The sequence below is a fragment of the Microcaecilia unicolor genome, chromosome 14 (assembly GCF_901765095.1).
Source record: "Microcaecilia unicolor chromosome 14, aMicUni1.1, whole genome shotgun sequence".
In the NCBI taxonomy this organism is placed as follows: Eukaryota; Metazoa; Chordata; class Amphibia; order Gymnophiona; family Siphonopidae; genus Microcaecilia; species Microcaecilia unicolor.
In genome coordinates this window covers 53,221,325-53,247,217 of record NC_044044.1, presented here as the reverse complement: position 1 = coordinate 53,247,217, position 25,893 = coordinate 53,221,325, and the positions used below count along the sequence as shown (strand labels likewise).

Below are 25,893 nucleotides of genomic sequence, written 5' to 3'. Positions count from 1 at the left end.
TGAACTCAGTTCCCCAGGACCAAAGTCCACCACCCTAACCACTAGGCCACTCCAAGTGTGCGCTAAGTCAAATTTTGGCATGTCCTGTGCTTTTTGACACATACCCCCAGACTTGTATGGCATCTGCAAGGGGGTAAGTGGCCTTTCTCTTCCAGGGAAGGACTGATGTGCAGACTTTGCATCTGTTTTTTAGGGTGGGGGTTGTGTGCACAAATGTTTATAGACAGCCACATGTTCTGAAGACACATCTCTTCGACAAGGCTTACCACAAAGATCAACCAATGTGAAAACACATAATTCCCCCAAACATAGTCAAAACTGTCTTACAACATATGCTTGTTATTTATACCACTACCATGTTTTATCATTATTATGCTGTCCAAGATTATTCTGTAACACTAAATGTCTATTTTTAATGTACTTCCACCACTTATGATATATTGTAAGCCTCATTGAGCCTGCAAAGAGGTGGGAAAATGTGGGATACAAATGCAATAAATAATATTCACCATAGCAAGGGTTAACTTCCAGAGAACTTAAGCTTCTAGTACACAGATTAGCTTTTTGAATCCCAGCCCAGAGGTATTTATGGGCACCTGGATGAGGCTTCTCCTCTGAGAGTTCTGCTCTTTTGTTTGCCTAAAGTTACAAAACAAAACTGGGTTACCTAGGAATGAAGTTCTAGCTTCAGTGAACAACACAAGGTGAGATTTTAAGAAGCTAGTGGGAACTTATACCTCTTGATCATTGCTACAACTACTACTTAGCATTTCTATAGCGCTGCCAGGGTTACGCAGCGCTGTACAAGTTTAAACACGGGGAGGGACAGTCCCTGCTCAAGAGAGCTTACAATCTAACGATAACAGACTACGTAGTCAGTGTAGGTAACAGGAGTGGGGAAGGTGGTTAGGCGCCAAAAGCAAGGGAGAAGAGATGGGCCTTGAGTAAGGACTTGAAAATGGGCAGGGAGGGTGCAGGAAGTCTGTTCCAGGCATAAGGTGCTGCGAGGCAGAAGGGGCGGAGTCTGGAGTTAGCGGTGGTGGAGAAGGGTACAGATAGGAGTGATTTGTCCTGAGAGCGGAGGTTACGGGTGGGAACATACAGGGAGAGGAGGGTAGAGAGGTAATGGGGGGGGCAGCAGATTGAGTGCACTTGAAGGTCAATAGGAGAAGCTTGAACTGTATACGGTAGCGGATTGGGAGCCAGTGAAGCGACCTGAGGAGAGGGGTGATATGAGAGTATCGGTTCACGCGGTAGATAAGATGTGCGGCGGAATTTTGGACAGATTGAAGGGGGGATAGATGGCTAAGCGGGAGGCCAGCGAGGAGAAGGTTGCAATAGTCAAGATGAGAGGTAACGAGCGAGTGGACGAGGGTTCGGGTGGTCTGTTCAGAGAGGAATGGGCGAATTTTGCTAATATTATAGAGGAAGAAGCGACAGGTCTTAGCTGTCTGCTGGATATGGGCAGAGAAGGAGAGGGAGGAGTCGAAAATGACTCCGAGATTGTGTGCTGAAGAGACGGGGAGGATGAGGGCGTTGTCAACAGAGACGGAAAGTGGGGGAAGAGGAGAAGAGGGTTTGGGTGGTTAATCTTTATAAAATAAAATGGTATGTGGTTTTCTACATGGAATCCTCTTAGAAATTAGTTGGCAAAGAAGTTCTGTTCTAATGTGACTAACTGAATTGTGAGAGCACTGCAGTTTTTCAAATTTAAGGTAAACTGCTGATGAGTATCTATCGGATACTAGTATTTGGGAGGGCTAAGGTGTGTGTGTGTGTGTGTGTGTGTGTTGCTGTGTAATGACTTACAAAGAAAGCAGGAGAGGACTAGGGAGTAGACCAACTACTAGAAAAGAGCTGGTTATGTTCTCCCCCCCCCCCCCCCACCTCAATGCAGACTTCCTGTGTTACATGCCAAGAAGGAAGGTTCCAGCCCAGCCCTCTACAGCTGATCAGGTCTGCAGTCTGAAATGTGCCATAAGCCTTCATCAGGAGGCAATCTTATGTAGACCAGTCTTCATTGCTTAGCTCACAGACTCCCAAACTTGGTAGCATCCCTGCCAGTCCGCCTTTCAGGAAGTCAATAATATTCGTGAGAGTATTTTCTCATCAAGGCCTGAAATCCCCCTAGCTCATTTCTCACGCCAACCACAATTCTTTCCTTGTCTCCCCCCCCCCCCCCCCAACACTCTTAACTGCCTCTTCCTCCCTCCAGCCTGGTGTTTCCCTCCCTGCGCCAACTGTGCAGCAGAAGAGGAAGTGAACAGTTGTGCAGAGGACAGAGTACAGACTGCTCACTTGAAGCACAGGACTGTAGGGAGATCCATGTGCTTCAAAATAAGCAGTTGGGCCTAAGAGAGCAAAATATGATGTCCTGATGTGTGCAGCCACCACCTCTTGCCATGTAATTGGGGGAGGGAGAGGAGAGCTGCTGTGTTGGTGCAGAATCCCCCCCCCCCCCCCCCAGTCAGGATAGGATGGCAAAGTTAGGATTTACTTACAAGACTGGCTGTGCAAAGGGTATGTCTATGCAAAGTGTGTGTCTGAAATCCTTTAGAGGGTCCAGATACTGGGCAATTCTGAAACTAATAAAGGGAGAGAAGCAGGGGACAGGCTTCAAAACAGCTTGCATAGTTGCAAACCAAACAGCATCACGCTGCAAACACTTTTAGGCGTGGCCGTAGTTTTCACTGCTGTTTGGGAGGGGGAATTAATGTTCCTGCTGCACCTCATTGGGTGGTGGGGGGCTAAGTTAGTGGAATGCTTTATGCATAAAGCATATCAATGGGCCCTCCCCAATAGGTAATATTGCTGGGACAAAAATAGTGCTGTAAATGGATCCTCAGGAGCTCAGCCGAGATTGGATAACAGAGCCGGTAGTGGGAGGCGGGGCTGGTGGTTGGGAGGCGGGGATAGTGCCGGGTAGACTTATACGGTCTGTGCCAGAGCCAATGGTGGGAGGCGGGGATAGTGCTGGGCAGACTTGTACGGTCTGTGCCCTGAAAAAGACCGGGTACAAATTAAGGTAAGGTATACAACAAAAAAGTGGCACATTTCTTGGGCAGACTGGATGGACCGTGCAGGTCTTTTTCTGCCGTCATCTACTATGCTACTATTGTACTTCTGCCAAATAATAATGAAAAATTATTTGGCTGAATATGAATACCAAATACGAACGGGCATTGTTTTATCATAAAAGAAGCAACCTGAAATTAGATCAGGTGTTTATTTTAGTAGGATTTAGCACAGTAGAGCCCTGGATTATTTGAGTTTATTCAGCTGAATATGAATAATAGGTACAGCCCTAGACAAAATGCACTGTAAAGACTGTGCTGGCAGGGAACCCCAAGCCCAACCTGCAGACGAAAGGTAGCAGCTGTGGTGGGTTGGTTATTAGCATCTGATTGACATTTGGCCAGCCTGGCTCCTATTAAAACAAGGTAGCAAGACAAACTGGCAAATGGAAGGGCATGGGGTGGGTGTAGATGTTTTTTTTTTGCTTGTTTGTTTTTGGCTTGGGGGCATCTCTCTCTGCTGCAGCTGCCCTGTACCCAAACCTGCAAGAGCCATTATAGAGTAAGACAGGTGAGGCTAGCTCGGGCTGCTTGCATTTTTGGCAATGGGTCTGGAATCAGCTTTTCCAGTGTGCGTGTGTACAGAAGGCAGGTCCTGTAATCTGTTGTGGCTGTTGGGGTTTGGACACTAGAAAGGGAGATGCTGGACTTAGGTGAGAAGAGAACAGGGACACAGATGGGCGATGCTGGATGTAAGTTACTAAGGGGCTGATTTTCTACAGGTCACCTGAAGTTAAGTACCAGGATGCTGCATAAGTACATAAGTACATAACATAAGTAATGCCATACTGGGAAAAGACCAAGGGTCCATCGAGCCCAGCATCCTGTCCACGACAGCGGCCAATCCAGGCCAAGGGCACCTGGCAAGCTTCCCAAACGTACAAACATTCTATACGTGTTATTCCTGGAATTTTGGCGTTTTCCAAGTCCGTTTAGTAGCGGTTTATGGACTTGGCCTTTAGGAAACCGTCCAACCCCTTTTTAAACTCTGCTAAGCTAACCGCCTTCACCACTTTCTCCGGCAACGAATTCCAGAGTTTAATTACACATTGGGTGAAGAAAAATTTTCTCCGATTTGTTTTAAATTTACTACACTGTAGTTTCATCGCATTCTATAATGGTTATAGAATGCTAACACAAGTGCTCAGGTACATGTCTAACTTTAGGTGTGAGCACTCCATGCTAGCTCCGGGGCAAATGCACATACCTGTTGGTGTTCTAGGCCCTTATACTATGGGATTTGTGTGCACTGACTAAAGGATAGTTAATGTGAAACTGCAAATTAGTGGTATTCTGTAACTTGCATGTTCAACTTTATGCGCTGAAAGATAAAATTGTGCACAGAAGTTTGTACAATTAGGGGGTAGATGTGGGGTGGGGGAGTAGCAAGGAATAGGAAGGCTGTAGGTAGGTGCAGTAAAGATTGGGGGCTATGAAGAAGTTCTTAGTTGGTGTTTTTAACTGGTTTTCTAGGAAGCTCTGATACTTATTCATGGGCAGATGATCCAATGCACTGTGCTGTTCCAAATAGCGGTGGAACAGCGCGGGCTGTACCGCCCCCATGCATGCAAATTTCAGAACGCCATTATCTCTGATCATAGGGTAAAAGTGCGGAAGGATTGTGCCACTTGTTTGACAGGTCCAGGCTGTCAAAAATCTAGCGTTGGGAATTGCTTTTTACATCTTTGAATGACGGATGTAGTGGTTCTGTTTACATATTTACAGACATAAGAGCCAGTTTTGTGAGTGCTTCAATACCTCTAATGTTGAGCAAACTTTTTGTCTAGGGAGGGATAACTTTTGTATTGGGTTTAGCACTTTGTGTCCCCCGCTTACTTTGTGCTCCTAAGTTTTCAGACCTCTTAGTTGATCTAGCCAGATAATTTAAGGGTATAGTTTAGTTTAATATCTGCTCTTTTTTATTTTTTTTACCTCTCCTACTTGGATGGGAAGGGGTAAGATTGTTTTGATTTGAGAACTTTTGGTAGAGATAAGTACATAAGTAATGCCACACTGGGAAAAGACCAAGGGTCCATTGAGCCCAGCATCCTATCCACGACAGCGGCCAATCCAGGCCAAGGGCACCTGGCAAGCTTCCCAAACGTACAAACATTCTATACATGTTATTCCTGGAATTGTGGATTTTTCCCAAGTCCATTTAGTAGCGGTTTATGGACTTGTCCTTTAGGAAACCGTCTAACCCCTTTTTAAACTCTGCCAAGCTAAGTGCCTTCACCACGTTCTCCGACAACGAATTCCAGAGTTTAATTATGCGTTAGGTGAAGAAAACATTTTCTCCGATTTGTTTTAAATTTACTACACTGTAGTTTCATCGCATGCCCCCTAGTCCTAGTATTTTTGGAAAGTGTGATGTATTAGGATTTTTCCACCCTCATATGAGAGAAGAAAAGGCTTGATTTGTGGTTGAAGATAACACTGAGCCTAAGATATTTGATCCAATTGCTCCAGTAAGATGTTAGTCAGATCTTATCTTTCTCATTGGTGTATGGAGGAATGTCTTATCTTAAAATGGCAGGAAATTAGGATGTGGCTTAATTCAAAGATTCATTGGCCAAACTAAATTGGAGAAATTTTCACTTTCTAAACAAAGATTAGACTAGCTAAAAAAAGTCCCATTACTCAGCATCTACAACTAAAAATAAGGCCCACTACAACATCTTGCTAAATGTTACATAGTGAATGACAGCAGATAAAGGACCTGTACGGTCCATCCAGTCTGCCCAACAAGATATAAAATATCACATACCATGTAGTTAGGGGCTGCTTATTGCAGAACAGGGTTCTCTTACAATGGGAGATGATTTGTGTCAATACAACTAGTCTTCAACTTCATAGGAACTGGGCAGGAGTTTGCCAGGATAACGACTAGACTTGTCCATTTGTGATCTAGACCATTATCCTGCAAGTTTATTTAAATACTAGTAAAAAAGGCCCGTTTCTGCCTCTGATGAAACGGGCGCTAGCGGGCACGGGACTCCCTTCCCCTCCCCTTACGCTAGTCTCCCTGGTGGTCTAGAGGTACCTGTTCGGTCGGGGCAGGAAAGAAAGAGCCCCCTCTTTCCTGCCCGTAGCGGTGCTGCTAGCTGCCCTGCTGCATCGTGTGGGAGTCCGGCTCTCGGCGTTTCAAAATGGCTGCCGAGAGTTGAAGTCTCGCGAGGCAGCTCAAACTCTTGGCGGCCATTTTGAAACTCCGAGAGCTAGACTCACACACGATGCAGCCAGGCAGCTAGCAGCAGCGCTCCGGGCAGGAAAGCGGGGGCTCTTTCGTTCCTGCCCGAGTGAACAGGTACCGCTAGACCACCAGGGATAGTGGCGTAAGGGGAGGGGAGGTGACAGGGGGGAGGGAAGGTGATGAGGGGAAGGGGGTGGGGCGGTACCTTTAAAGGGGCGGGGTGATGGGTACGTCCTCGGCGTCTGCGATTTGTTGGAAGGGGAGGACGTGTTTCCCTACTGCTCCCCGTGCGTTCATTTGCCTTGTTGTATACGTGTTCCGCCTTCAACGTCATCACGTGTGACGCGAGTGTGGGGCATGAAGACATGGTGAGTGTTGTGGCTTCACCATCATGAACTTACGAACTGGTGTGTGAGTGCCTGCAGTGACGTCAGTGTCCTCAGAACATTGAGGGTGCGTTTTATTATAGTAGATGTTACAGTAGATTATTCTTTTATCTTGTGTGTTGAACTTGTCTTGAATAGGGAGTTTCCCCAGTGCTTTGGGTTCCATCACGTTAACACCGCTTACAAAGAATATGAAGAATCAATCTCCTTTTTTTTTTGGATTGTATAAATAACGTACCAGTGGCCAGCATACCTTTCTTGGACAAACTTCTGTTCATTAAGTAACTACCTCTGTTTCAAGATTATTTAGTGAAATTTGACATTGATTTTGTACAATCTGATTTTAGAAAGCAGGGTTGTGTTTTAAGTACACTAAACTTGAGAGTGTTAACTTAGGTTAATTGTGAATAAAGAAAAATTAGCTTTGTTCCAGCGTGGTGTGTTTTTTTTTTTTTTTTTTTTTTGTCTTGGTGGATCATAACACCACCATTCGAGATACAAATAGCTTGCACGGTGTTGGTTTTCATCTTTGTTTAGTTTAACTCTGTATTTTCCAGAGAATGCTCTGAATTTGCTCCCCAAGTGGAGGAGTGGCCTAGTGGTTAGGGTGGTGGACTTTGGTCCTGGGGAACTGAGTTCGATTCCCACTTCAGGCACAGGCACCTCCTTGTGACTCTGGGCAAGTCACTTAACCCTCCATTGCTCCATGTAAGCCGCATTGAGCCTGCCATGAGTGGGAAAGCGCGGGGTACAAATTTAACAAAAATAAAATAGATACTATTGGAGATTCTACATGGAATGTTGCTACTATCGGAGATTCTACATGGAATGTTGCTATTCCACTAGCAACATTCCATGTAGAAGGCTGCGCAGGCTTCTGTTTCTGTGAGTCTGACGTCCTGCACGTACGTGCAGGACGTCAGACTCACAGAAGCAGAAGCCTGCGCGGCCACATTGGTGATCTGCAAGGGCCGACTTCTACATGGAATGTTGGAATAGCAACATTCCATGTAGAATCTCAATTAGTAGCAACAGTGGAGGAGTGGCCTAGTGGTTAGGGTGGTGGACTTTGGTCCTGGGGAACTGAGGAACTGAGTTCGATTCCCGGCACAGGCAGCTCCTTGTGACTCTGGGCAAGTCACTTAACCCTCCATTGCCTGCCGCATTGAGCCTGCCATGAGTGGGAAAGCGCGGGGTACAAATGTAACAAAAAAAAAAAAAAGTTGGGGAGTTCTCAAGGATCCCCTCTGTCCCCTTTCACTTAATATCAGTCTTCCCTGGGGCAGCTTGTTACATTTCATTTATGCAGATGATAAATTTGTTTCTCCTTCAGGGTTCATTGGTAGGAACTTCTTGTCTTGTTTACAGAGCTGGGAAAAAAAAGTGTTTGGATGAAAATGCACACTGAAGTTGAACATTGAGGAGGCTACAATTTTATGGGTTACTGGGACGGAGGGCACCACTCATGCAAAAGGCCAAGTTTATTGAAGGAGACCTGTTCTGTGGCCGTACAAACTGGTGTGCCTCCCCTCCCCCCAAGTCCCGTGGAATTAGTGTTGGTTCATAGGAATGGCCCACGATCATCCACCTCCACTTTAAAATGCCAATGCAAGTAATTATACCAGCTGTGGCCCCCGCTGGACTCTTTTTTTTTTTCTCCTTTATAGAGAAACTAGTAAAAAAGGCCCGTTTCCGAAACCAATGAAACGGGCGCTAGCATGTGGCATTTTGTGTGTGTGTGTGAGGGTGCGGTGTGTGTGCAGGTTGTTGATGTGTGTCTTTTTTTTGTTTTGTTTTTTGCTTGGGGGTTGTGGGATGTGCTATGCCGGTCTATTTTTGCACATACCCACAGCAGGAATATTCTTCTCTCGTTCCAGCGGTGGTTCTGTGCTCTCCGTGCTGCACAGATAATGAGCCATTCTGCTGGGGAATGCTCCTCCCTTATTGTCACGTAGTTTCCTCTGATTGGTCCGTCTTACGTTGCCTAGTGTTGCCTGGGAACGGTGTTGTGATGGTCCTTTGTGTTTCAGAATGTTGAGGGTGTTTTTTCTGATTGGTCCGTCATGCGAGGGCAGGGCAGAGAGACATGGTCAGTGTTGTGGCTTCACCACCATGAATCCATGAACCCTTCAGGGAGTGACTGAGTGACTTCAGAACGTTGTCTTCAGAACGTTGAGGGTGAGTTTTATTATAGTAGATTGGAATTGAGCTGGAAACACTTATGTTGGGAATTTAGTTGGCAGAAATTGGAACAGATGTGTACACTTAAGAAGTCATTCATGCTGAGAATTTCCTGGGGTCATTGAGCATGGAATGGCAATCATAAAACACTGAGATAGTAACTTGTACATGAACCATGAATGATGCTGTTTTTAATTATCAAACATGACTAGGACGGTTACAGTTTTCTTGTATTACACAACCATTTTTATTACCTCCAGCTCTGGCTGAGGGCTGTTCTCACTATGTACTGTAGAAGCACCAACTTCCCTTATTTCTTGCAGTAGGATGTTGGGTGTTTTGCACGTGCTCCGTAGGTCATTTAAGATCACTGCCACCGAGTAAAGCTAGCGCTGTTTCCTTTTGCTGCCACTACACAAGATGCAAACCTTTGCAATATGGATCCCAAATGAGTTTAAAAACGGGCTCTACTTATTTTTAGTTTGTCTTTGCCTAGAATGATTTGGTTGGCAAATGAAACAGGGCATGTTTGATACTTTGGAGGATCATGGAAGCTTAGATCGAACTAGCTTCTTGAAGTTTCTCAGACGAGGGCTACCCCCTTGGGGGGTCCTTTTTACTAAGCAGCAGTATTAACGTGGCCTTTGCACACTTACATGGGTTTTTCCTGTACACTAAGGGCATTTTTAACAGAGCCAGAAAACAGCCGGGTTTTCTAATTTCCCTATTAAATGGCCATGTGCTAACGTTGCCATTAAAAAGAATTGCGAGCACTTATGATGCCCATTTTGTAGGTAGTAAGAGTGCCACGTGGTAATCCTGCACTAACCAGTTAGCGCCGAGTAGAACAATGTCCACTCTCTGTTCCTCCCCCGCCCTCTCCAACAAAACTTTAAACATTTTTAGCTCATAGTTAATGCGTGCAGATTTGGAACTTGCTGCAGCTCAAGAAAACAACCCCTTAGTGACTTTTGCAAGCGACATGTTGCAAACACCATAATCTTATCTTATAAAGGACCCTATTCCCCCCCACACACACACCCATATTGCAGTCTGCAAATTCAGATTTTTCTGAATGTAGCTAGTGCCACCTGGACACAAATCTTTTCTAGCTTTGAAGTCACAAGCAATTTAGCCTTGGGTGGTTATCTTTTTGAGATAGGTGACTTGGACAGAATAACCATTATGTATTTTCAGGTGTTCATTTGGAAAGATTTTATTCTGGATAGGTTAAGATCTTACAGGCTGATGATCAGAAGCAAAACACGGCGCTAACCGCCCCATGATCAGAATCCCCGAGCGCGTGAAACAATGAGAGCTCATGAACTCTGATGCAAGTAGCATGCAGATACATGCTGAACCCAATGATCAGTGGGCAATATGCCAAACATTGGCGCTGCCCATGGCCAACCCTACACCAGCTCGGAGCTGGCGTTGGGGTTTGCTGAACATTGAGGAGGAATGATGAGCCCTGTCCAGCATGCATTTGGGCCCGCCATCCCCACCCCAATCCAGCAACACGGGGGCTGGAGGACTGACATACCCCCCCCCCCCCCCCCGACACAAGTTCATAGGTGGTCTGGTGTATGTCCAGCCCCCCCCTGTACCTAAGTGGTGGAGGAGGGAATAGTACACTCCCTCCTCTTTCAATACTGCCTTGAAAATGGTGGTGCCCAGTGCATCCTGGGATGTGCTGGGCAGGGGCTTCACCACCGTATAAGGTACAGTCCTCCCACACTTTTACCCTATGATCAGAGATAATAGCATGCTTAAATTTGCATGATGATATGTCTGATCACAGGGGCGGTAAAGCCCCCCCGCACTATTTTTTTGGAATAGCATGGGGCTTTTGATCATCTGCACCTTAGTGACTTACCTTGTAGATGGGTCAGAAATAGGGTTGATGTGTCATCACTATATTTTGTAGCCAGGCTTAGATTTGCCTACTTAAATATTCTTCTTGCCCTCTGGATTTTAAGGATTGAAGGTTTAGGTTTGTGTGTTGGCGTTTTTATTTTTATAGATAATATAAACACTTTTGAGAACTTTTACTTATTAATCCACTCATTGGAGGAGGGCACTGAAGCTGTGACAGGTCTTGCTTTCAACAGCCCAAGTTAAAATCTGGCAAGCATATTATTGAGCAAAAACCTGAAGAAAAGGGAGGAGGACAGTGAATTGTAATGTCTGCAGAGCTTTTTGTTCTTGGCTACTGATCATTCTGTTGAACAGAACATAGGTTTCAAAATTAGATCCGATTCACGCCCTTTGTTCTAAAACTATACACTCAGTGAATCTCTCCTGCACATTCGCAACTACTGCGTGTATACACTTGTACGTTTAACGAGAGGAAAACCTCATACTGCTGTGGCCATGCCTAGTTATCTTTAACCGAAAAATGCTATTTGCTCACAGTGAAAAAGTAATCATGGGGGGAAAAAAACCTCTCATTGTTCTCATCACCGTTGATGATGGTTTTTTTTCCCCATGATTACTTTTTCACTGTGAGCCAATAGCATTTTTCGGTTAAAGATAACCAGGCATGGCCACAGCAGTATGAGGTTTTCCTCTCGTTAAACGTACAAGTGTATACACGCAGTAGTTGCGAATGTGCAGAACAGAATATAGGGACTCTCATAGCCTATACAACCTACCAGATTTAATTTCTGGTATGTCATAAACCCAGAAGTCTAGCTTTCTTTTCACAACTAAAGATCTTCTGTACCTGTCCCAGGCTTTCATGAATTTACCTGCTCTGGGAGCCTCTCTATATTTTTATATTTGTACCCCACGCTTTCCCACTCATGGCAGGCTCAATGCGGCAAGCAATGGAGGGTTAAGTGACTTGCCCAGAGTCACAAGGAGCTGCCTGAAGTGGGAATCGAACTCAGTTCCTCAGTTTCCCAGGACCAAAGTCCACCACCCTAACCACTAGGTCACTCCTCCATATCCCTTCTGACATAGTGAAATCTCTTAGACCAAGCTGTGGTGGTGGTACTTGGAAGGGGTACTGTCCTGAATTTCAACCTGGGGAGCAGGGAAAGGGCAACAGGATTGAATAGAGGGAAGATTTCCTATAGCCAGCACAGAGTGCAAGGCTCAGACTGTCAGGACATCACTCAATCAGTTATCTGAATTGTTAATTGGCAGGTTCCTTTCTTATGCCTTGGGGTGGGGGTGGCGGGGGGGGGGGGGGGGGAGACTGCTCGCACAACTCTGATTGTGATCGGGGCCAGGACTGGAACTGTAGGAGGCAATCTGCACAAATAGTACTAATTCTGTCCAGTACTGATATGAACGAACTGGTTTAATTAGCTGTGAAAGAACTTGCATGTACTTCCTCCACTGTATGCAATCTCTCTGGTACAGATTACTTTGTAGATATCCTAAGGTTATCAATAGAAATCAAACAAAATAAAACATGGAAAAGAAAATAAGATGATACCTTTTTTATTGGACATAACTTATACATTTCTTGATTAGCTTTCGAAGGTTGCCCTTCGTCAGATCGGAAATAAGCAAATGTGCTAGCTGACAGTGTATATAAGTGAAAACATTCAAGCATTACTATGACAGTCTGACAGGGTGGGAGGAGGGGGGTGGGTAGGAAGTATGCATGGGGACATCAAAGCATATCATTGATATTCTAACAGGATGGGTGTGGATAGGTGAGGGGAGGGTGATCAACAGAGACATACAGCTTTATGGTTTATAATGGGCTAGGAACCCCAGATCCTTGTTAAGTCCTTTCTGTTGGGTGTTAAAATATTCAATCATTCTGACTTCAAAGGTCTTACGTTCTTGTATGGTTTTAAAGTTACCTTTCAGGATTCTCACTGTGAAGTCACTGGTACAGTGTCCTGGTCCTGTAAAATGCTGACCAACAGGTGTAGGAACCCTACTGGCACCCGTATGGTTCATGTGATGTCTATGTAAATTGAATCTTGTCTTAAGCAACACGGCTACCACACTCCTCTACTATAGATATCCTAAAAAACCTGACTGGGTTTGTTCCTAGGACTGGGTTTGAGAATCGTCTGCTGTAAAGGCTTTATTGAGCTGTACTCTGTGGCTGTGCTCTCTGCCTGCTGCCCGCCCGCCCCCCCCACCCCAAAAAAAGGATAGTTTGAGCAGGAATTGTGGTGGCTCATGGCATATCTATGAAGGACCATAGTTCTTCTGTGTAAAGAATAGTTTTCCACTTCCTGAAACTGCTGCTGAGGAAGTGCAGGAAGAATGATTAGCTTCTAAACACAGCATATAACATGGGGATGGAGGAGGGGGGACAAAGATGGTTCAGTTCTGCTACTGGAAAGAATGAGGCAGCAGTGTTTCCCTTTCACCTCATCCCCCCCCCCCCCCTCCCCGTTGCTGTTTATAATTGGTGGCACATGTCCACAAACCAGTGTAGACTCTTTGGCTAATAGTACTTGTAGAATTTGTGTGTGTGTGGGGGGGGGGGGGGGGGGGGGGGGGGTCTGTTTTCGAATCCTCAGGAGCTTAGCCTAGAATGGGTGGCAGAGCTGGTGGTTGGGAGGCGGGGCTAGTGCTGGGCAGACTTATACGGTCTGTGCCGGGGCTGGTGGTTGGGAGGCGGGGCTAGTGCTGGGCAGACTTATACGGTCTGTGCCGGGGCTGGTGGTTGGGAGGCGGGGCTACTGCTGGGCAGACTTATACGGTCTGTGCCGGGGCTGGTGGTTGGGAGGCGGGGCTACTGCTGGGCAGACTTATACGGTCTGTGCCGGGGCTGGTGGTTGGGAGGCGGGGCTAGTGCTGGGCAGACTTATACGGTCTGTGCTGGGGCTGGTGGTTGGGAGGCGGGACTAGTGCTGGGCAGACTTATACGGTCTGTGCCGGGGCTGGTGGTTGGGAGGCGGGGCTAGTGCTGGGCAGACTTATACGGTCTGTGCCGGGGCTGGTGGTTGGGAGGCGGGACTAGTGCTGGGCAGACTTATACGGTCTGTGCCAGAGCCGGTGGTGGGAGGCAGGGATAGTGCTGGGCAGACTTATACGGTCTGTGCCAGAGCTGGTGGTGGGAGGTGGGGTTGGTGGTTGGGAGGCGGGGATAGGGCTGGCCAGACTTATACGGTCTGTGCCCTGAAGAGGACAGTACAAATAAAAAAAGTAGCACTTATGAATTTATCTTCTTGGGCAGACTGGATGGACCGTGCAGGTCTTTTTCTGCCGTCATCTACTATGTTACTATGAATGTCCTTGTACATCAACCAGAGCATGTGTTGTCCCTGAAATGTTGCTCTTGTCTCAAATGTACAGCAGTGGCAGGGTGAATGTTTTTGAGTATGGCTGCTTCTGGAAGAAGTTCATTTTTATGGCAGGTTCCCTTGTCTTTGCAGAGAGCTGTAGCATCATGGCAAACAAAGGTCCTTCTTACGGCCTGAGCCGGGAGGTGCAGCAGAAGCTGGACCAGATGTACGAGCAGGATCTGGAGGACGTTCTGGTGCAATGGATCATAGCACAGTGCTCTGGGGCAGATGTGGGACAGCCAGAGGGCCAAGGAAAAGCTGCCTTCCAGAAATGGTTAAAAGATGGCACAGTGAGTATCCATGTCTCATCAGAGAAGGGCCAGTCCTGTAGCTATAACATCACAGGGACAAAATGATCATTGGCCACAGCCCTTATACTAACTTTTCATAGTATCCTTTTTTTACCATGTCTGTCAGTGTTGATGAGGCACTAGGATCAGGGGTGGCCCAAGGAAATCTGTAGCCCCCCCTGCATTTATTTATTCCCCCCCCCCCCAAAAAAAAAAGAGGCGGCAGTGATTCCCATAGGCTGCCCTGCCACCAGCACTGTCCTCGGCTACTGGGTCCCGCCTCTGAGGAAACAGGAAGTTACGTCAAGAGGCGGGCCGCAGTGGGAGAAGAAGTCAGTGCTGGTGGCAGGGCAACCTATGGGAATTGCTGCCACCGCTGCCATTTGGAAAAGAAACAAATAAAGTAAAGGTCGAGAGAGGATGGGAGTGCCATTCCTGGAGTGTGCTGCCTCAGGCCCCCACCTCAGGTGGCCTAATGGTACGGCTCTGACTAGGATGTTGACTCAGCACAAATTCTATCAGCAGTTACCCATTTGCACGTGTATTTCCACACCAGCACTCAAGTGTGGAAGCTCATGCTATGTCAATGACTGGTGTAAATGATTGTGACCAAATGTTGTATTTGTGTGTGTGTGTGTAGCAGTATTCTAGAATATTAGGACTCCTTTTATTAAGCTCAGGTGTCCAATAGTAAGTTCCAAATGTGTGCACTGAGAGGGGTGTGTCGGGGGTGGAGCGTGGGCATTCCCACACTGATCAGCACATCTGCATTGATGTGCACTAATTGACTAGCAGGGAATTAGTGTGTGAGCCCTTAACTGCCACTTATTTTGTAAGTGGTAAGGGCACACATGCTGATTTTCAGCAATGGCCGCAGGCTAACGTAACATTAGTGTATGGCCATTAATTGGGGAAAATGGAAAGTCGGCTGTTTTCCAGCTGTTATAAAAATGGCCTTAGTGTGCTCAGGCCACTTCCTGCTGCAGCTTTGTAAAAGGACCTTGCCACCAATTAGTGCTAATTATTGGCAACTATTAGTTGATGTTGGTTAATATGTGTCGGTTAACATATGTGTAACTGGTACTATTCTGTAACCTGCACTTGCAGTTTTACAACCGTAAAAATGTGCATAAGGGAGATGTGGGTGCATCTTTGCTTGATCAGTAAAGAATCTCGGAAACTGTGAACCTACAGTCTTTTTTTTTTTTTTTTTTATTTGTGCGCCCCAAGGTGCTGTGTCATCTCATCAATAGTCTGGCTCCTGGCTCAATTAAGAAGATTCAGAAGTCTGAGACAGCATTTCGTCAGATGGAGCAGATCTCTCAGTTCCTGCAGGCCATCGACCGCTACGGGATCCCATCCAATGACCAGTTCCAGACCGTTGACCTCTGGGAAGGTATGTGGGCAAAAGGGAAGGACACTGGAAATGTGCAACTTGTACATGGCTCGAGCAGGGACTGTGCACATGCTTACAGCTCTGACACGAAATCTGTCCTCTACTGCAGCACCTCTTGCTATTCCAGGCTTGTATGCCTTCTAATGTCCATCGTGCCCTGCTCCATCTTGTTTTAGTCAGATGCAAGGGCATTTCTAGGAGCTGAGATGCTACTGAACACCCTATTAGTCTCTTCTTTCCCCCCCCCCCCACCCTTTCTGGCTGGGAAGAGTCTTGCAGAAACCTAAGGGTTTGTGCATTACTGTACTAGGAAGTAGGAGAAACCACAGCATCAGATGGGATAGTTCCAAAAATATAAGGTCACTAGAATATTTGGTAGGAGTGTTCTGTTAAATAAGTCTTTCAGCTTGCATTCTGTGTGGCTTGTGCTCAAAAGAATATGAAAAAAACATAATTTGCTGCCCGAGGGAATTGCTGGCCTTTCAACTCGGTACGATGTTTCTGGAGGAGATCATCTGCATGGCCCATCTAGTCTGCCCAGAAAGGTGGCCAGTGTTGTATTTGAGACTGTGAAGGTTGCTTCCTCCCCCTTCCCCCACCCTTGCCCATGTCTTTATTTCATTTTCATGCCATATGGGAAACTGCTGTCCCATACCTTTTTACTTGGAATAGAGGTCTCTAAAGTCATAAATGGAGTAGAGCACGTGAAACGCAAATCGGTTTAATTCTTTCAAAGATTAACGTACCATGAAATTCTTCCTGTGACTATCTTTATGATAGACTTGCACGGTCCATCCAGTCTGCCCAACAGTCGCATTCATTACCAAAGCATTATAGAACCAATAGTTCAATAAACATTTTACTCGCTTATTCCACTAGACAGTCTTCCCCTCGCCCACTAAGGCAGAAGACCTGCACTCGTATGATATGAGGTATAAAATGTGTACTTGCTCCTGATCTGTCTTTGCCGTTTTCAGGGCTCAGACCGTAAATCTACCCTGCCCTGGCCCTACTTCCCAGCTCCTGGAGTTGCGGTCAAAAATTGCTTCAGCCCCCCCCCCCCCCCCCCCCCCCCCATGCTGATCTGTCTTGCCATATACAGGACACAGACCATAGAAGTCTATCTGGCATTGGCGTCACCTCTCCGCTGCTGGAGCTGCATTTAAAGCGCCATTCCTAAGCAGCATAAATTCATAGCTGCTGGTGTGTTTTGTACTAGTCCCTTTCTGTTTATGGATTGTGTCACTTTTCTCTCCATCACCTCCACTGGGAGGGCATTCCAGGCATCCACCACCCTCTGGGTATTTCCTGACATTACTTCTAAGTCTGCTATCCCACAACCTCAAATTTATGTCCCCTAGTTTTACCGCTTTTCTGTCTCTCTGGAAAAGATTTGTTTGTAGATTAATAGCGTTCAAGTATATGTCTGTATCATATCTCCTCTATCCCTCTAGGGTATACATATTCAGGTCTTCAAGTCTCTTCTCATAGGTCTCTTGGTACATCCCTGACTTGTCACATTCATTGCCTTCTCTGGACCACTTCAAGTTCCTTGTGTCCTTAGCAAGATACAGCCTCTAGAATTGAACAAAAGCTGAAGAGCTCTAACCACTTTAGCCTTTCCTCAGTAGTTGCATCCCCTTTTTATTGTGGTTACGCTTCTTTGTATTTTTTTTTTTCTAAGGATCGCACACAATACTAATACAGTTGTAGCATCAAATAACGTTCTAGGCTGCGCGTTTGGTTTGCTATTCTTGTACAAAACTCAAGTTAGAAGAAGAAAAGGACTCTTTATTTCTCACTAGCAACAGCACAAGAAATATTATTGGCTCTTGGCATTAGTAGTTTTTCAGTACAGAGTCTAACAATAGGAAGGAAAGTTTTATTCCTCACTGTCATACCGACTTACAAGGTCATAGAACAGAGAGAAAGAAAGAAAGAGAATCTTAGCTATACAGAATTAGTTTGTATCGGGGGGGGGGGGGGGGGAAGAGTACCCCCCCCAGAAATAGGCTGATAAAGGACTATTTCAGAGTCTCTTTAGATGAGCAGTTACTTATATACCCTTCCCATCACAAAGGACCACCTCATATATCACCCAGTCAGCAATCCTGCAAGTACAAAGGAGACCTGTGATAGGGCCTTAGTGTCCTTGCCACACCCCTGCTCAGTAACAAGCAGTTGGGGTGTCATGACAACGGGGGTGAGGGTCCTAGTCAGTTTGTTTGTAACACGACAGTTGGTTGGGATGTCATGGCAATGGTCTTTGTCAGTTTGTGGTCAGCCAGAAATTCCTGTCTTATAACTATCAGTGGAAACTCACAGGAACACAAACAGAAATAAGCAGACCCAAAAGAAAAGGCCAGAAAATTCCAGAACAATAATATAAGCATTCTGAATCTTCATTCATTCCTAATTGTCTCTGGCTACTGCCTTAGAGTAAAAAGAAAATGTCGGCATATTGTCTATGAATATGTCTAGATCTCGTCCTGGGTAGAGACGCCTAATGTGGAAATGTTAGACTTGTTTAGCTACATTCTTCTCATATCCATCACTCTGCATTGTGAACATTAAAGGTCATCTAGCTGCCTAGTCTCTCAAAGGTCATCTAGCTGCCCAGTCTCTCAAAGGTCCTCCCTGTGGTTTTTCGTACGCTGCTTGTAATTAGTTTGCATACAGTAAAGTTAATAATTGCATATTTACATTTAGTATTTAATATACTGCAACTAAAGATATCTAAGCAGTTTTTACACTAAATATCAATGTTTTGCCTCCCCATCCTTATTGGAATCATAAGGAGGCGTAGGTTTATAATTTATTTTACTATACCGTCACTTCTTGCATAGCAAATCAGAACGGTTTACATATTTAAAAATACAGATAACATACAATGATATTCTAATCCATTTTATGACAGCACAGCACTAACAAACTTCCATACCAAAGAGGATAAAACAATTAATTGTATCAATCGTACACATCAGTCAATACTATTTCCTTTGGTAATATATATTCCCTGTACAATTGTTATATTTTCTTTCTTTCCTGAGTGGTTCTTTAGATAGCGCAAAATTTCAAAAGCTGGGATGACAGAGTACAAATCAGAATATAGGGAATAAGGGCTCTATAGAGGAATTGTGGGTCAAAACAAAAATTTTAAAACTAAACAGGTAGATGACATTGCTTTACAGAAATTAGGAAAGCAACATAGATTATAATGGTGATTTCAATTATCTTAATATTGACTGGATGCTAGGGATTATTGAGAGGGATGCAAAATAAGACCAAAAATATATTATTATGCCTCTATCGCTCCATGGTGCAATCTCACCTTGAGTATTGTGTTCAATTCTGGTCGCCGTAGCTCAAAAAAAGATATATAGCAGAGAATAGTTAAGCTCTGGAACTCGTTGCTGGAGGATGTAGTAACGGCAGTTAGTGTATCTGGGTTTAAAAAGTTTGGACAAGTTTCTGGAGGAAAAGTCTGTCCTGCTATGAGATGGACATGGGGGAAGCCACTGCTTTCCCTGCGATTGGTAGCGTGGAATGGTGCTACTAATTGTGTTTGGATTGGCCACTGCTGGAAGCAGAATACTGGGTTGGATGGACCATTGGTCTGACACAGTATGGCTGCTGTTATGTTCTTATTTTGAATAAAAAGTTGATATTGTGGCAAACCATGAAGGCATTACAGTAATCTAATTGCAAAATAACTAATGAGTGAACAAGTAAGCAGATCAGAACATTCAAGCTGCACAAATATGCCTCTGTGAAAAAGATATTTTGACTTGAGATGGTCTCCAAGGGCTCCTTTTTACAAAGCCACACTAATGATTCTGGCACAACAAATGTAATGACGCCCATAGGAATTGAATAGGCTTTGTTGCATTTGCTACAACAGAATCGCTAGTGCAGTTTTGTTACAATTTATGGCTTTTTTTTTTTTTTTTAATGATTATCATTAAGATTTCCAAGCATTTTAGTCTTCTCAAATGGGATCTGTGAACCACAAATAGTAAGAGCAAGGTAAATTTGGTGAGTCAGTTTGGAGGAAACAGCAGAGCACTAGTCTTTCTATGGTATTTAATTTCAATCCACATGCTGTAAGACAATCAGCAACTCAATTTAGTTCAGTATCTCCCTGATTGCATGTGGAGTGGAAGAGTGGCCTAGTGGTTAGGACACCTGTCTTGACATCCAGAGGTGACCGGTTCAAATTCCACTGCTGTTTCATGTGATTTTTTTTTTTTTAACCCTCCATTGCCTCAGGTACCAACTTAGGGGTCCTTTTACTAAGGTGCACTGCAAAATGGCCTGTGATAGTGTAGATGCGTGTTTTGGGCGTCCGTAGAATTATTTTTCGATACACCTAGAAAAAAATGCCTTTTTTTTTTTTTTTTTTTTTTTGCCGAAAACGGATGTGTGGCAAAATCAAAATTGCCACGCGTCCATTTTGGGTCTGAGAACAGCCATTGACCTAGCAGTAAAGAATCCGGGTGGTAATGACCTATGCGTGTCAAATGCCACTCTGTGCGCATCCGTTACGCGTGCCTGAAAATAAAAAATATTTTTCAGATACACGTATTGGACGCGTGCCAAAAATGAAATTACTGCAAGAGCCACTTTGGTAGTCAGGCGGTAACTCCATTTTGGCGCACGTTGGGCGCGCATAGACGCTTACGCAGCTTAGTAAAAGGGCCCCTTAGATTGTGAGCCCTCCAGGGACAGAGAAATACCCAGTGTACCTGAGTGTAACTCACCTTGAGCTATAAAAGGTGTGAGCAAAATCCAAATAAATGTGGGGTACTAGTTTTCAAGAGGAAATAACTTCTCCTCTATACTGATATGCATTTATCCCAAGACTTTTGTAAAAGGTTGGGCGGTAATATTAAAAAGAACAGGTCTAAGAACTGAACCTTGACCCACCTGTAAGAGCATAAATCCCAGACCAACGTACTTGGAAGGTCCTTCCTTGTAAATAGGAACTGAAACCAGGTTCAAGGAACACTAGTTAAAACATCCAAGGAGGTACATCCAAGGAGGTTGGTTACATCCAGTGTTTCTAAACTTTGAAGGACATTTATTTATTTATTTTTGTTACATTTGTACCCCGTGCTTTTCCCACTCATGCGGCAGGCAATGGAGGGTTAAGTGACTTGCCCAGAGTCACATGGAGCTGCCTGTGCCGGGAATCGAACTCAGTTCCTCAGTTCCCCAGGACAAAAGTCCACCACCCTAACCACTCCTCCACTGTTGCTACTATTTGAGATTCTACATGGAATGTTGCTATTCCACTAGCAACATTCCATGTAGACGTCGGCCCTTGCAGATCACCAATGTGGCCGCGCAGGCTTCTGCTTCTGAGTCTGACGTCCTGCACGTACGTGCAGGACGTCAGACTCTCAGAAACAGAAGCCTGCGCAGCCTTCTACATGGAAGGCTCATGGCAGGCTCAATGCGGCTTACATGGGGCAATGGAGGGTTAAGTGACTTGCCCAGAGTCACAAGGAGCTGCCTGTGCTGGGAATCAAACTCAGTTCCTCAGTTCCCCAGGACCAAAGTCCACCACCCTAACCACTAGGCCACTCCTCCACTCCCATAAATGTTACCTCAAGTACCATAATCTATTTTACTGATTAGCCAACAACCTAATTTGAGGGGGGGGGGGGGGGTCTATACCATCCAGTCAAGGTGATTTTCTTCTACTTAGTTGTCAACTTGTCCTCTTCCATAATACAGGTTTACTGAGATAATATTTTAAATGGTGATGGAGGACAATTTCTGGTATTTGTTGCTTCTTTTTACATGGTCATTTTAAGTCCTTATTTTATTTTTAACCTGTCAACCTAATAACGGCCCAACTGACGACTCATAGGCTTCTTCAAATGTACCTGATTTTTTGGAAAGCATCTGCTTTTGTGCCTGCCTCATCAGTGCTTTAGCATTAAGCTTATGCTTTTTTCCTAATTTAGAGATGATAACAGAAGGTCCTAATTTTAGTACATCTGTCCAAGATGGTGCAGATCTCCTTCCCCAGTACCAGTATCTTATTTTTGTCTTTTAGAAATCGGGATGTGTCCGAAACATATCATACACCTTTTACTTAAAGACCTTTTAGGCAAGAGCCTAGAGCCACTTAAATCAGTAAGGGATGCTTCTTGGGTTCAAAGCCTGTATTGAAGTTAAAATCTTTCAGTACAGCTACTAACAAGACCTGAAATTGTACACAGGACACCACACCTAGAATGGATACTAAGCGTGTCCCATTTCCTCCATGAGCTCTTCAGGATGCTTGCATGCATGGAAAGTATGTGTTTGGTGCCAAGGCTTCTGGGCACAGATCTGTCTCCTTGGAGGGCTAACTTTAAAACCCGTGATTGTGCTTCTGTTTTCAGGGAAAGCCATGGCAAGTGTGCAGAGGACTTTGATGAACCTGGGGGGCTTGGCAGTCTCACGAGACAACGGATGCTTCAGAGGAGACCCCAGCTGGTTCCCCAAGTAAGATTCCCCTCTCCCCACTTATACTTTCTAACCCTATTTTAATCAAAGATGAACCTTTTAAGTAGAAGTATCCTCTGCATACATTTTTAAAAACTTTGGTTAAATATAAAAGTAAAAATGTACATGGAAGCTTAAAGTTGAGAGGTTAGCAAGCTTGCAGCCATCTTTTGCTACCTTCTCTGCTGTTGGAGCATATTCTAAGATGCAACTCGGTAGCCCTGCTGTGCTAGTGCTTGAGGGGAAGTAGAATGAGCTTCATATTACATAAATAAAGCATTAAAAGTGCTGGTTCCTGCCCTCATGCAGCCACAACTGGACTAGCAAGGAGACTATTGCCCCACTCTGCTTTCCTATTTGTGCTCTTGGGTTTGAGCCGTTAGGCTCAGATGAAGTAGCCAAGTATAACATTGGGGATATCCGTATAAGAGGATGAGGGATGCCTGGCAGAGCCTCTTAAAGTGAAGAGGTAGGAGGCAACAGCCTTCCCAGAATTCAAGGATAAGCACAGGGAGAACCTAATGCTGCCAACGCATGGAACAGGAGTTTGGCGAACTTAGATACTTAATTCTGCTCTGGGACAGTGGTTCTCAAGCAGTGTTTGGGTATTTTCAATGGATATACATGGCAGGTTTTGCATGCACTACCTGTATTGTATGTAAGTGTCTCGTGTATATTCAGTAGATATAACTGAACCTAGCTGGCTGAGTATCAAGAGAAAAAGACATTAAGAACCGTTGACTTAGGAAAGTAAACAGAATATCTAAACCGGCTTATAGCATTAATTTGGGTAAGAGAAATTTCTTCCTCAAATAACTTAGTCTGTTTTCTTAGGCTTCCATGATTGGTGTTGTGGTTCTTGCTGCAGTATCTAGAGTTTGCTTGATACACTTTCTGCCTTCAGGAGTTTAAATATGACTTGGTCAGACAACCAGTCTGAATTAAGAACCACTGCATAAAACCCAGTACCCAGACCTACCAAAGCGTCATTCTGAAGGAAGAAAAGCTGAAACCTCAGTCATGCAAACTTGACTCAGCTGCAAGGTCCATAACATAATCTGTTGGGTACCTGAGGCTGCAAGGATGGGGAAGCCTGAGTGAGTTGTGATGGTCATGAGGAATGATGATGTTGGTTTTCCTGATTCTTAGCCTGGTGCTCTTAGCCCTAGGTCACTGCTTCCTTAAGCTGTCTTAGTAGGTGATTTAATTTGAACGCAGGTGACAAACTTTGTATGTTCTCAAAACTTTAATCCCTACACTATGCAACTATGGCTACCAGTCTTACCCACCTCCTTGACTTCTTTCTTTACAGAAAATCTCAAGAGAATCGCCGGGATTTCTCCACTGACAAACTGAAGGAAGGACAGAGTGTCATAGGTCTGCAGATGGGCACCAACAAGGGGGCATCACAGTCTGGCATGACTGGCTATGGTATGCCACGTCAGATCCTCTGATCCACAGACTCTCGGAGTAGTGCATAGTCTGCCCCCAAAGATTCCACCCCCCCCCCCCCCCCTCCTGTCCTGCTCATCCCTCACTCCCTCGGTTCTCTTTTAATATATTCTTGCATATGCATTTTGTATATACACAATTTGGCTAAGTCCATTGTCTTCTGTTTTGTAATATGAGATGTTTTATCCACTAACCAGACTTACCTTAAAAGGGAAGGTGACCCTGGCGTTGGGGAGGGGGGGGGGGAAGGCCAGGCCAGGCCATTTTTAGTTTAGCCATGCCACTTTTTTTTACAGGCTAGCCCAATGCATACTTAAAGGGTACTAGCTAGTTGTCTAGTGTGTATCCAGTTGATGACCACTTTTGCCTTCTTGACAGGAAGTGATGTCAGAATGTCTTGTGTGTGTGTGTTTTGGGGTCTCTTATCTGCAACTTAAGTTCTTTAATAAAAACCTAAGATTTTAAAATAACCACAAACTGCTGCTGGGTCAAATGAGCACAAGCCCTTGGTAATCTTGATTTTTCTCATGTGGTGATTGAACAACTAGTTCCGTCTTAAGGGGAACACAAGTTATGTGCACTGGAATATATTAGTGAGTGGTTAAATGGTTGGTAGCTGGTAACCCTGCTCAGTCTTCAGAATCGCTAATCAAGTCTAAACTTTCAAAGTACAGACTTTCTCCTGACCTGAGGAACCTTACCCTTCTTGGGTGGGGGGTGGCATTTAATCAATCAAATATTCTCTCACCCCCACCCACAAGGTACAAGATCTAGACAAAGGTTTTGTGTTCTGACTTTTGGATATCAAAGTCAGAACACAAAACCTTTGTCTAGATCTTGTACTTTGTTGGGGGGAGAGAATATTTGTGAATGATTAAATGCCACCCCCTACCTTTTCTGCCAGGGCTCCTAATTTCCAACATCTTTTTATCCCAAAGAAAATGGACCCATTTTATGGAATTGTCTGTCGCATAATGGATGCCATGCAGATACACTCAAGATGGCTTCCCAACTTACCCAGACATGATTTTCACAGTCAACATTTTGGGAAGGGGGAATCTGTGCCCCTCAGACGAGAGGTCTTTGGCTTTTATAGGATGTCAGAGCCTTCAGCCTGGCTACTAGAAAATCTCTCAAACCTGTGCATGTTGGCTTTTTACAGTAACTCCAGGTCGGAGATTTTTCCCTATTTAACTTTTCTTGGAGAGCATTCATTGCCTTCTCTCACAGCCCATCAACATCTAGAGCCCTGGTATCAAGGCTCAGTTAACATACTGCATAGAAGAATCTTAAAGGGAAGACAAAGCAAACTTTGAACTTTTTTTTGTTGTCCTTTAAAAGCATTTAACTGCTTAGATTTTGTGGCACTGGGTGAGAGGAACCTTGCGTGGTAGCTTTGCAAGCTTATCTCCCTCTCCTGTAGATAAAAAGGTGTACTGGTGTGGGCAGGTTTGCTTTTGAGCCCTATCTCACAGGTGTGGCGATATCAATAACATTGGGACAATGAGCTAAACTGTTTCACTGCACTAAGGCCTTGTGCAGAAATAAGTATATTTCCCGAGAGCACAGCATCTCTGTTGCACACACCAAAGAGGCTGGGAAGGGGTAATACTATAATTAAACTTAAAACTGTTGCCAGTGCCTAGATAAGATGAATTTTTGATGGTCTGGAAGGAGAAAAACTTATGTTTGAACGGTGGTAGACATGGTGCTCTTGAAAGTCGAGTTAAATTCATATATAAACTTACATATTTATAAAGGAAAAAATACATGTGGCCTTTACCCCTGTCCACAGGAATCCAGCATGAAGATGTGAAGGGTTTCTACTGTTGTATTCTGACTGTGATGTTTATAGTGTGTATTGAATGTATTCTGTACAGGTCCCTGTTTAGAATAAATTCTTTCCGGCCTATGTTTATAAAAACACATGCCTGGTGTTGTCTTTTTGCTGCACTGTGTGCTGTGTTTTGGTGTGATCTGGGGTGTTCGGATACATTTCCCCCCATCATTCACTTTTACAGAGCACTGCAATTGCCTTTTTAAAGTGTCTTTTGGAAAATTGGGGTAGATACTCAGCTGGTGGCAGTGGTGTATTTTTGGCTGCTGTTGGCTTTATCCCCAGATATTCAATACCGGCCACGTCCAGGCCCCAGCATGTA

At 44.8% G+C, this 25,893-nt stretch overlaps 1 protein-coding gene across 2 annotated transcripts in view; it reads left to right on the top strand.

The window, feature by feature from the left end:
* Positions 1-25,660, top strand: part of TAGLN2 (transgelin 2) — a 61,719-nt gene extending 36,059 nt beyond the window's left edge. For both annotated transcript variants that reach the window (XM_030187191.1, XM_030187192.1), the window contains exons 2-5: positions 14,189-14,388; positions 15,619-15,784; positions 22,180-22,282; positions 23,595-25,660. In XM_030187191.1, the coding sequence (XP_030043051.1) occupies positions 14,203-14,388; positions 15,619-15,784; positions 22,180-22,282; positions 23,595-23,736 (597 nt within the window). In that variant the 5' untranslated portion in view covers positions 14,189-14,202 and the 3' untranslated portion in view covers positions 23,737-25,660. The remainder of the gene's footprint in view (positions 1-14,188; positions 14,389-15,618; positions 15,785-22,179; positions 22,283-23,594) is intronic.
* Positions 25,661-25,893: the final 233 nt, after the last annotated feature.